Here is a 13,221-nt window from a genome sequence, read left to right as displayed (position 1 = left end):
TGTAAAAGAGGTAGAAAAGAAGCAGACAACTGCAAGATGGGATTTTTGGCAAAGCTCAGTATATATTTTTTGTTATTTCTCTGTTCAGTTCCATCTCCACGTCCAGAGAGCACATACATAGAGAACAATGTGTCAAACAGAGCCTCTGTGTTACCGGCAGACAGCAGCACGGTGGGAAACCACTCAAAGAGACAAACCACCTTTGATACCTGGTGAGTTGTTACTTACACAAATATGTAGAGAATGGCAGGAAAAAAAAGGGATTTTTAACAGGAGGGTAAAAACCCACGTTTTTCTCGAAGTTTGCAATTACCTATACGTGCTTAGTTGCTTCCTCTGACTATACTGTCATAGCATTGCATGTTTTCTGTCCCCCTTTGAGCAACAACAAATACTTCATTACACCATCATACTCAATGCATTAAAGATTATATACTTTTGTCGAGTCTTTCCTGATTTTTTTCACTATTAATCTTTGATTGAAGATAATAGAAGGTGCTTGTTTGCATATAGTATTGATAGCAAGGCCATAGCTTCATCTGTGGATTCCAGAAGCATGAATTGTCAGATAAATGGAAAAAATATCAAAATGCATGTTTCCATATCTAAAATAGGACTGTATTAATGAAGAATATAATATTCACCCTACAATGGGGACTGCTGCTATTTTTGCTTACGCACCACAGAAGGAAATCTGTACATTCTATGGAAAAATGGACTAAGTTACATCTTACTGGCATACATTGAATTTAAAAAGATTAAAAGCATCACATGGCTCCATTATATAACATGGAACACCTAACTATAATTATGCTAATAGCATGACAGCATATGCATATCTTTCCAGGACTTGAAGGGAAATCTCTTAATTTTGTTGCTCTGAGAGCTGTTCAGCTCTAAAATAGTCTTAATCTTCTACTTTGTTCAATCACAACAAAGCACACTGAATAAAAATACCAAATGGAGCTTCAAAGAATTGGTGGGAGGAATGGACTGTATGCATTTGCGTGGTTCAACTATGCTTTATACCACTGTCTGAAACACTGATCTCTGAAAGTGTGATAAGATCATGCTATCTAAAGAACTGTTCCTGTAGTTTGTTGACTTAATGTGTTTTCACATGAACAACCTGTGAATTATCTGCTTAAAAAAGAAAGGGGGCGTGGGGTGGGGAAGGGAAACAACTGGTGTTTCAGCTTGTGTTCAGGTTATATACCATGTTGGTAATGGAAGATGTTTACTCCAGAACCCTTGTCACCTGCTCTGATTCACTAGAGTCTGCTTCCTGTCCTTCAGTAGCTCTACCTACATCCATTTTGTGGAAGTTAGCTGAGGAATCCAATCATTTATGTAAAAAGGTGGTACTTATGTTGTGACTTATGTGGCTAAAGAAGGTATTTATTCCTACTGTTGAACCCTTTTACATATTTTGTTGTCCTTCGTATCTGAATCTTTCTATCTTGCATATAAAATAAGCCAGCTGGAATCTTGTTTCACTTTATATATCATTCAGCAATATATTATCTTTTATCATGTGGTCACTGAAAAGAAACGTGTAATGTTATTTTAACTCTGAATTGAAATAATAGCATGTGTTATAGAGCTGGTTGGGAATTTTTGAACTAAGTGTTTTTCTTTGCTTACAATGCCAAATTACTGAAACCAAAACTTTTCAAAGGAACAGACTGATATCCACTAACCTTTCATTGGGAAGATTGTACAGCTCCAAGACGGAATTGCTTGTCAAATCCAGGGATACACTCAAAATAAGAAATATTCTGAGGTCAGCATTATTTTTTGGAATGTGAGGAACTCAAGTGCAGGGCCTTTGTTGTTCATTAATTAAACCAGAAGCTTGAACCAAGATCTTAGATCTAACAAGTGAACGCTCTCCACCAGAAGTTGGAGGTTATTCTGGAGCACATTCTCTGTTTCCCTCAGTATATTCTCTTGAAGCTGTTTCATCTTGTTGAAATAGTGAAAGGACCACAGAGATGCTGAATATGGCTAAGTGAATAAGGCCCTTCATTAAATTCTAGAGAGTTAGATTTCAGTCCTTGATCCATTTAATGTACTCAAATATTTTCACAAAGTGGAACAGCTCCTTTGAGAGAAGAACCCACAGAAGAATAAGCATTTCTTCTTATGAAATGGGAGGAATAGCAGTGCCTGCAACACCAAGTTACTGCTGTTTTGGCATACGTTTCACTTTCTCTTTGCCTTTCCTACTCCCTATTTTCCTGAAATGTTTCCTGCCCAGCTCTACATGTTAACTTTGTGCAAGTTGTCCTGGCAATGGTCTAATGTTGTTGCAAAATTGTTCTGTGCCATAAATGCAGCTTAATCAGATTCCTGAGTGATGTAGAGTCTATGTTCCTCTACTTAATTTTCTGTACAGAAGTTGTGTAAATGCTTATGAAAATGTTGAAAGCTCTAATGGAATGTGATTCTGCTTACATCAATTTTATGATGAAGTAAATATTTGACGTTTGACTGACATACGTAACTGGTACATGACAATTCATCTGGAATTATGAGTGACATGTATTCCACCTGGACCTGCCACTACTGTAAAATATTGCTTGCCTCATACTATTGCTCTGTGTTGCCTTCTGTCAAAGATTTTGTGAATGTTTGCTAGACTGAATTGTCACAGATGTTCCCTTGTCTTTGTGCACATTTCTTTGCTCTGTCCCCGCTGTCCTGCCTCTTTAAAATAAAGGTGTTATAAACTTGACTTTTGTCATCAGGTTTTACTCTTAAACTACTAGATCATTTCTGAACTTTAGAGAACTTGATTTGAAAAAAGACAAAATTGTCATCCTTCTGGAAATTTTTTCTTTTTTTTTTTTTTTTTTGCCAGACTTCAATTTCCTGTAAATGATATTGAACTTGCTCCATTTTTCCTTTTTGATACAAGAGTAGATGTTTTATTCTCTTTTACTTACACGAGCTTTTTCATGACCTGGGCAAAATCAGTAGGTATGGGTAAGATGCTTATCCTTGTTCTGCCAGTGTGCCAAAATGTTGGCCTGAGTTATCTTTACCATTGTTATAGTTCTAAATATCTCTTCGACATAAACATGCAGTACTTCATCTCACGTACTAGAAGTGTTTGCATTGGTTGCTTACAAGATATTTGGTGGCTTCTGGAAAGCTTTGTTGTTTAGAACTTTTATGTCCATATAAACATACGCATTCTATGACAAACAGCTTGTCATACCTTCACTAGCATTTGCCATACCTTCCTGCAAAAATAATAAAAAGGGGAAATATATAATATTTATTATCTTCTATATGTATGTAATGCTTACAAACACACACAAGCTTTGTCGTTCGAGAAACATTCTGTTTCAGTGTCAGTGTTGGTGTAACAATATTGTCACACAATGTTCCTGAACCAATATCTGAGCAAGCTAGTTTAAAGCTTGTTCAGCTGCGTCTGCAGTACAACTGTAGCTGCATTGTAAATACTTACCAGTTCTTTTACAGAATTCTTGAATTTGTAAAAAATATCAGGAAATTGCAAATTTGTAACTTGCAAGCTTAAAAATCATCTGTGTGTGTTACACTGGTTAAGCTTTTAGGAATCTGCTCTGCATAGTATGGAGACATTCACCTTCTTAATAGTATGGCTTTCCCTCTGACATTTCCTGCACAAGACGCTTGCATATGCATTGTCATCCAGCATGCTTCCTTTATTCATCTGTTTGGCAACAGGTGAGCCTCCCTACCTGCCTCTTCTAGTAACCAGTGCCTCTCCCATGACCCTTCCCCTATCATCAGTTTTTTTGTTTTATACTAAAAATTAGATGATGCACTCCTATGTTGTCTGCAAGGAAGCTTTCCAGAATTTGCAGTCATCAATATTCTGTCCAAAAAAAACAAGCCTAGTGAAGTATATGCCTTACAAGTTTTCAAACCAACCACTTCCGAATTTTTACGGTTACTAATGTTGAACAATTCTGGGATGGAGGGGGGAGAGGAGGCAAGTAAAACATTTATGTATAAATACATTTATATGTATACTTTTTTTAGTGATGCTATAACCTCAGGTGATCTACTGGCTTTAGTGGCTTCTGGGTGGTATTCTGTATATAAGATACTAGATCAGGGTTTATTCCAGTTAATAAATCTTCCTTTTCAACATGAGGGGGAAAAAAAATCAGCTCCAAGCAAAGTTCAGATTTGATTTTTAAGCTTTCAATGCCAGGCTTTTAGACCAAGAATTTCTACTATGTGCTTCAGGTTGTGGGATTGATATTCTTATCTTAAGTAAATCATCTATTTGAGGTGCTTCATTAGTTTCTGACACTTCCTTGCCTTCATTTATGGTAACTCTATAGCTGCTAATGGTTTTACTTTAAGCAAAAATGAAAGCTAGCTTGGAGAACTAGCAATTGGTCATTTATCTTCCAAAGAAGACTTCAGACAGAGTTTCAGTAACTCCTCCATTAGACCAAAATCTTACATATGTCATTGTGAGCGGTTCAGTAAAGGGAGTAATATACTGGCAGTTAAAGAGGATTTCCAAGCCAGGCTGCCTGCTGAGATTAGGGTTGCTGAAGAATAACTGAAATAAGCATGAGGAATTGCCTCCCAAAAAGAACTCTCTGCAATACAAATCTACCTGTGGCAGCGTAAACGCAACATGCTTCCTATTTATTCTACTTAGTTAATGTTAAAGCACATCACCTTGCTTGCTCCGTGCATGTTTGCTGCTATGCCTCATTGTACCTGCATGATGTTGGATACCTTCCCTGCCAAGAGCAATAAATGCTAGAGATAATCACAGAATTTGTGTTTATACCTATGCCTTCTCCAAGTGTCTCAGACCAAAATAACCAATGTGATCTACATTATCATCTTAAACATGCAAAAGTCACACAAAGATAAAATAACAGAATGTTTTGCCTTTGGTTTCTGCTTGAGGGTGAGCTCTCGGAGTGGGGGCTCTTCTCAACAACTAGTTTTACTTGCTAACAAAAGAGACAGCATGTAACAGATTCTGGTGTAACAGTTTGCTTTCAAGAGCTGAAGCTTTATGCAAAATACCAAGATACTTGCAGTTGTATTGTAAGGGTTTAGTGTGGAGTGATTCAATCATACAGATTTTTTCCTGATAATCCTAATTTTTTCCTGTACTGTCCATTGTCTGAAAATCATCTTTTGGGATGCTTAAAATATCCTAGTGTTTCATCTCATCGATCAAAATGTTCTGCTCTATTTTTACTCAGTACAAAATCCTGGTGTTGAAGCTTCCTGCTATAATGCTATATATGTTCACTCTCTTCACATAATGAGCATATGTTTTGAAGCAGTTGCTTTTCAAGGTCAATGCTTTTTCAGACAACTGTACTGCAATATGAGTCATAGGAGGTAATGACATAAACCAGTTGGTGTAAAAACACTGGCTTTTGGGTAAGCACCAACTGAAACTGAGCAGAGTTCTCAGCCCCTTATTTTCCTCCTCTGTCTGGTCACGGTAGTCATTAACAGGAAATGATGATCCAGAATTTCACTTCTCTCCTCTCTGCTCATCTGCTGTAGGAAGCAGTTTTCTCACTCAGGTTCATCAGGCCAAAGAAAAGAATTACACTTGAGTGAATGTCTGTCTAACAGTATGGCAAAAATTGTTCTCAAGCTTTATTCTGAAGATTAATTCACCTTTAAAAATACAGCGTCTCCATTTTGAAATAGACTTTGGAAAAGAAATCCGTAAAAAAATTTTAAAGGACAACTTAGAGTGAGCACATGGGGACTTCCTCATGATCTGACACTGTTTCTTCAGTGGACAACATAGTCGCTGGGTTGGTAATGTGCACTGGGGCTGTGGTTTAGGGGCATATTTGCAGATGTGGATGCACAGTAGCTCCTTTGGGGAAAGGCTCAGAAGATTCGCAGCCCCATTCACATGACTTTCAGAAGAGAAGCAGAATACTTGGGGTGCATGCTTTCCTCCAGCTTTTGTAACAAATTAAGTAAAAAACGTTTAGTAAATAACTTGGTGTTTTGTATGTGTTAAGTCAGTCTTGTGAGTTCACTGAGTCTGTAAAGCTGTCAATAGTCTTTATTTGGTGCTTTAAGCAACTAATACAGGACTGCCCTACTGCTACCTACACAGTGGTACCAAATACAGGAACGTGACAGAAACAGAAATCCTTAGCAATCCAGTATATTTGAAATATGTGTTATAAATCTAATAATTATATTAAAATACAGGTTTTTCCTGTAGCATTGTAACTTTCATGTTAAATCTATGTTGTTGTGCACCTGAATGTGTTTCCTGGATCTTAATGTAAATTCAAAAAAATCTAAATTAGGAAAATTTCCACCATTCTCTCTGCCTATGAATCTTTCCTCTAAGCCCATTCTTTTACTCAACAATGGCACTTTATTACAGTGTTTAAACATAGCATGCATTTATATTTAGAACCAGGTAGCATTTCAAGCTTGAGGTGGTTTTGTGTAGAAACTGAAGAACTGATTAAACCACCTATCAGAGTGAAGATATTCTTATCGATGAGGACTCCAGTGATTCCTACCCCAATTATGTTTCACATTTGCTTGGAAAAAAATGTCAGCTTGGTATGTAGTAGCAGCTGAATCACCAGCTGATAGCATAGCATTTAAAGCCAGAATTAGAAGCCATAACTATAGGAGACAGCTAAGTGTTGCTACATTACAGTTACTCCAAGAAAAGCTGCTCCTGTTTGTCATCCTGAGCCCTTAGAACTGTGGTTTTCCTTTAGATTTTCTGTTATTAAATCACCCAGTATGATTTTCTGTATGTTAGTTCCCATTAAATGTCACCCATTCTCTAGGGTCCAGGCCCGGTAGCATACCTGAGTAATGTGTGTCTCAGAAGAGTATGAGGTCCTGATCTGAAATGTCAAAGATGGAAATCCACTTCCTCACGAAAGAGTTTGTTCCGGTGGTTAATGATTCTTATTGTTAAAATCAGTGCCTTGTTTCTAATACAAGTTCTCTGGCTTCATCATCCACCTACTTGCTCTTGTTATGTCTTTGTCTTTGCCCTTTACTTTAAAGATCCTTCTAGTATTCTGTAATTTCTTCATGCATAAATACTTCTGCACCGCAATCAAGAAAACTAAATATTGGGGCTGGTTTGGCTGTGTTTTTTAACATGCTAGGGAGATAGAAATCTCTGACTCTTTTAGAGTAGGCCATTCTTTCTACCTCTGAAATTATTTCTGTGATGCTTTCCTGCACCATTTCCAATTTTCAAACTATTTTACACTACAACTGTATTCAGTTATGTCTCACAAGTGTTCTGCAAAAAACATCCTTTTAACCCATATCAGTATGCTTACTGTGTATACTTGAAGTAACATATTATTTATCAGCTGCAGTTAATTCAGCTCTGTAGATAAGCTAAAAGGTGGAAATTCTGTCTTCAGGCAAGTCACCTGTTCCACTTCCGGGTCTTCTTCTTTTGCCAGCACTGTCTCACCCACACATAACAAACTAACTTAAGTTTTTAAGTTAAAATGGACAACAGTAGATCCCCAGCTTCCCCGATGATAAATTTGGAACCATGTCAGCAAAGGTCAGGAAGTTCAATTGAAATTGGTTCTCTTGTGAACTTTGCAACTCCTGGCTTTCCAGCAAGCAATAGATAAACTGGACCTGTGCTTTTATACCTCATCACCATCTGTATGTTCTCTCAGATACGATTTTCATTTTTCAAAAAGACCTCCTGTGTGATATTTTTGTTTGTATATTAAATTCTGGCGCTTATATATATATTAAAAAATACATGCATGCTTTCCTTTTCCCTATATAACTATTCACTGGTTTGAGCTAATCATTTTGCCTAACACTGTGTTCCTCCTATCCCATTTAATAAGACTATCCAGTCTTTGTATAGTAACCCTTGAATAGAACCAATGAATGCTAAAACATTAAGAATCTTTTTGCTTAATCAATAATTTGCATTCTTTGGCTTCAGATCTCATTACTACACAGAATTTACATAATATCAAAATAAAATATCTCTTACGATACCTTGTTTCATGTTTAGGAAAAGTCCTGAAAACCTTAACAGTCACTCAGAGCTCAAGGAGAAAGAAAAGCAAGGGTTTTTCAGGGCAATAAAAAAGAAAAAGAAGAAATCTCAAACCGTAAGTATACAGTATTTCTAACAGAAAATATGTTTATCAATTTTGAATTATACCATTTTAATATGCTAGATTAGTGCAGTACCTTTGTATTATTTATGACCATGCCCACGTGTATCTATTTGTTCTTTTATTTTCTCTCATCACTATATGAAAGTCAAATTCTTTTCCTGTTAAGGGTTTATTTAAGTGCCTTTTCAAATATTTCTTCACCTACTAGTCCAGTGCATCTTTGTTTACATTCAGACCCTTCGAGAGCCAGTTTTGATGCAAGTTTTAAGCTGATGTTGTGGTAAATTCTTTTGCAGGATATGGTGATACCATTCCAAGAATAGCAAATGCATTATCGTGTGTCCCCAGAACTTGAATAATTTCAGATACCCATTGGGAGGAGATCAAACAGTTATAAATGAGAATTCTTTCCAGTCTTTTTCATGGCAGTGTCTTGATAACAGCCTCCGTCTTCCTGATGTACCCCATGGCTGGAATAAGGATGATACATCTTAACTATTCTTAATGTTTTATCATTTGTTGGGGGAATGGATTGTGGCTTTTGTTATCTGGTATAAGCCTTTGTTGTCTTTTATACGTTTTAATGTTTTCATTTAATTTTGGGGGAGGGAGAAAGAACCTTCTTTTATCGGAGAGCAGAGCAGTGGTATATTTTCACAAAGTTTTATAATTATAATCCCCCTAAGAATTGAAGTAACCTAACATTATCTCATCTCATCCTCAAATTAGTTCTGGAAACAGTAAATCATTTAACATTTCATTTACACGAAGTTGCAATGTTTCCATAAGAGTAACTGCAGTTACAGTTTTGAAGGTACTCAGAATGGAGTAAACCACACTCACTCCTACTGAAGGAGAGTAACTAAATCAAAGTATCTACTGTCACAGAGTGAGGTGGCATGACTCTGGGTGTTGGCGGAGGGCTGATCTATTGAAAATCGGGGGAGAGGAGTGATTATCAGGCTCTTGTATGAAACATGTGCATATTAACTACCACTCAAAAATGCACCTCGCCTTCCTTATGGGCAAGTTTTAGAGCAGTGGCATCTACCTTGCCTTCTGAACTTGTTCATCTTAATACCTGTATGCAGTTCAAATATGATCATCTGCATTACCCAACTAAACAAAACACCTAGATTATAACTCTAGCATTATTTGATGTCAAAATGTCCATGAAAGGATAGCACACCAAGGACATTGGTTCCAGTGATGCCTTTAAAAAAAAAAGACAAGTTGAATTTTCACTGTTCTAGTCTCCTCTGATTCCAGCCATTCAGCTTGATGGCAGGGAACACTTTAAAAGCCCAGCTGGTACATGGTGTGTCAAAGTACTTCCAGATTAAACTGTGTGAAGAAATACAGACTGGATTGTGTTGCATCTCAAAATCCGGCACTTTCCAAAACATCTAAATCACAGGTACCTTTATCTAAAGCTACCAAAACTATCACTTATTACAAGGCAGGACAGATTTATACATAATACTTATTCCTGTTTTTTCTCACTCTTAAGAAGAGGGGGAGAGGGAGAGTGAGGGAGAGAGGTTTTGCATAAGGAAAAATTATGTTGGCTAGTTAGGGCTAGTATCCCACAAGAAGATTAACAGATTAATGAAATAGGATAGTAATAAAATTCTTCCATCCTCACCTAGAAACTTGCTGCATCAACTTGAGTTTTAGACCCAACCAGAGACTGAAAAACCTCTTTTCATTTCCGCTTGCAGCTGTTTAATGGGACAGCGTCTAGAGATAGACTGTACCCAAAGACGTGTGTACAAGTTTCTGGTTCAGACACTCTTCTTTGTTCTTCTTCATGTGTTAGTTGAGGACCTCTACCACACAAAAATTGGGGTGTTTGTTAGGATCTTCCATCACAAACAAAAATTATTACCTTAAGTTCAGCACCAAGTTTGACTTCAGTAGTAACAGCACTGTACTATTAGCTTTTCAACTACATGAATAATGTTTTCTATGAATTCATATTAAAAATCCAACAGATGATAGCTTGTAACTACTGAAGTTTTTTCTGAAGTTTGTAATTCTTACAGACTCTTAGAAGTATGAAATTTGACTTACTTGACACAGCTTTCTGCAGCAAATAATAAACTAGGCCCAAGAACTGTCAAAGCACTGAGAAGCACATCATAGTTAGCTAGAATCTTCTTAATAATGTAATTCTCAAAACCTCTAATAGCCCAGAACTGGTCCCAAACCCTGACACTTCCTCCTGTGGTTGTTCCCATTAATCATTCTCCCTAGAGTTCTCCAGGTGCAGTTCCTCATGGGATAATAGTTGTCACTTCCTCCTTTGGGAATTCTTTGCAATATTGTTTTTGCTGACCTGTTCTTATACATTCTCCTTTTCATCTTGTTTGGAGTCTTTTAATAATATAACAAAAGATTTTGAGGATTGCTAGTCACAGTTTTTTCTGTCATCTGCCACCAAAAAATTTGATATCCATAAGGGTTGTGCTCAGTGTCAATGGGTGCTATCTTCGGAGGAGCCTGCATTTGGCAGATTTTGGCACATATTGCAAGCTATAGGTCTGAAGAAATTATCCGCTTTGAAAAAAATAGGTTATAGGTGAGCATTTCTCCTAGAGATGCTTTGATTCCTTTTTATTTTACTGAACTTGAAACAGGAAGTTCTTCTGACTATAAAGTTCCTAAATGATCTATGCTAATTAGTGACACTCTTTCATTAACTTGGATGGAACCTAGAAGCTGACAAAGCTTTTGGTAGTGCACCCACCATTCCCTTTAGTCATATAATCATTATATTGCTATTATTGTTAGTGCTATTATTGTTAGTTAGCTAGTAATTTTTTATTATTTTATTTATATAAAAATAAGAAATGTCATACTGCTTTAGGTCATTATCATAAGTAGCAAATGATTGCCAGAATTAGAGGATTTGATCCCAAAGCTTAATAAAGTCAACAAGACCTATCAGTTGTTTCCAAAAGGCTTTGAAATGCACTCTGCATTCGTAGCAAACACAGGTATAAGAATAGGTGGACTGATCTCTTTTTACATGCTCTGTATGCATTGAGTTCCTTGAATTTGTTCCATATGCTTTTTTCATTCACTCACTATTGTATTTTCCCAAAGCAAATTATAGGATTGATACCATATATTGTCAGAATTTACCAGAAAAAGAAAAAGAATTAATATAGTAAGGACAGATCTCTTGAATTGAAATACTATGCATTTAGGTTTTGTATCTTATATTGCAGACAGACTCAACCAACGGAGAGAATCCAAGCATCAAGAAATCCCTCTTTCCTCTTTTTAATTCAAAGAATAATTTAAAGCATAGTTCTTCTTTGAAAAAGCTTCCTGTAGTCACTCTACCCATGGTATTAATTTTTAAGTACAGTAGCACTGTAAAATGCTCCAGTAAACTTGTTTTACTGACTACAGCAGCATGTGTTTTATTTTCATGGGATCACTTTCTCTTCATGCCAGTTAAGTATCTTGGGCCAGTTCAATAAATTCAAGTAAAATTGGCAGTTCTGTTGAAATAGATTGCAGCTAATTTCTTAATTTTTTTCATATTTGATACACTGAAAATCAGAGTTCCAGAGAGAATGAGCCCTGGGACCAAGACTAAAGGAAGAAAATAGTTCTGAAATCATGTATGTTTTAAATTAAACTGTCTTATTCTGTTTCAATCAGGAAAAAAAATAACCTGGCTTGGTTTACAGCTATATTGGAAATACACCTTTTAATGCAAACAGCTCCTTTATGTATAAATTAAATAAATCAAATATTAACAACAGATTATGTGAAAACTAAATTTTAGCTCATGCCTCTGCTATATTTTTGTTTTTCCTGATTGTTCATGACAAAAGACAGTTTGCATGAAAAAAGGTTACATTTCAACTGTCCTTTTTTAGCTCAGAATTCTGAAATGAGATCAAACTCTCCATGTAAGTTTTAAATTATCTTTCTGCCATAAATTTTGTTGGATTTTTAGCTTGGGTAGGGAGTTTCTTAATTTTTGCTCCAGTCTGGGATATTTGTGGAGGAGGGGAAAGATGCGAAAGAAAAAGGTCATGGGTTTGTGATGGCAAAATCAGCCAGACATCAGTTTCGAGAGATTTTGGTCTGCTTCACTCAGGAACAAATTTATAGAACTGAGCCATGGTCTTAACTGCAGTTATGGAATGCTTTTAAATGAAGATGAGGCTCAACATCTTTTATTTTTTTATTTTATTTTTTGAAGCCTTGTTTAATTGCTCTCTCTTACAGCAAATAACACTAACAGCATGCGAATGCTTTAAGGGCTAAGGGTATAGCAAATCTGCATGGTTTCCACAGCCAGTTGCTCTTACTATGGGGAAAACTGTTGAAAGGTCAATGCAATTCTGCTGCAGTAATGGGCTTCACTTGTGTTCTGCAACTAACTGGGGGAAATGATTTACAGCTATGCTTAAGAATATATTAGGAGACCAGTATTTAATATTTTGTTGCAGATGCCTAGCAGTGATGGTCAGGATCTCTTGGCATTACAGAAAGCCATTCATACTTCTAGTCACCAGAGCAGCAGGCAGAAAGATTGGCATCCTGAGAAGATGGCAGAAATCCAGCCTCATGTAAGTAGCATTATCAATTCCCTGTATTTTAACATCACTGAGGTATCTTGACAGCTTTTTCTCCGGTGAATAGAAAAATTGCATTTGACGTTAATTCCCAACCCTCCTATTTCCCTTTCATTGAATATAAAAAATCATGTGCCTGCAGTCCTGCATAATTCTTTGAAAATCTAGACATGAATGACAAGCAAAAGAAGAGAGACCAAATGTCCCTGTGTCAGTCTTTGAGCCTTTTGAAGTATTGGTTATGTTTTTGTATTACAGCCAAGGAACGCTACAGGACATGTCTATGGTAGCTATGCAGTGCTGTAGAAAATCCCTCAGGTTAGTTCTGCAAACTGTGGTGAATCCTGAGGACACACTGCTACTTGACACAGTGATACTGGACAGGGTCACCAGAGCATCATGAGCATGTTACGGTGCAGCTGTGCCTCAGCTGGCACAAACTGTGATTTAAGCAGGCTGCATTATTG

General features: G+C 36.7%; 1 protein-coding gene across 3 annotated transcripts in view; it reads left to right on the top strand.

Moving 5' to 3' along the window:
* CDKL5 (cyclin dependent kinase like 5) overlaps positions 1-13,221 on the top strand; it is a 132,633-nt gene that overhangs the window by 115,182 nt on the left and 4,230 nt on the right. For 2 of the 3 annotated variants that reach the window (XM_030476700.1, XM_030476701.1), the window contains 4 exons: positions 89-212; positions 8,045-8,144; positions 11,387-11,509; positions 12,629-12,748. In XM_030476700.1, coding sequence (XP_030332560.1) covers positions 89-212; positions 8,045-8,144; positions 11,387-11,509; positions 12,629-12,748 — 467 coding nt within the window. The remainder of the gene's footprint in view (positions 1-88; positions 213-8,044; positions 8,145-11,386; positions 11,510-12,628; positions 12,749-13,221) is intronic. The other variant, XM_030476703.1, reaches the window with a different exon arrangement.

Source organism: Strigops habroptila, chromosome 2, assembly GCF_004027225.2.
Source record: "Strigops habroptila isolate Jane chromosome 2, bStrHab1.2.pri, whole genome shotgun sequence".
Classification (NCBI taxonomy): Eukaryota; Metazoa; Chordata; class Aves; order Psittaciformes; family Psittacidae; genus Strigops; species Strigops habroptila.
This window is presented reverse-complemented; position numbering and strand designations above follow the sequence as displayed.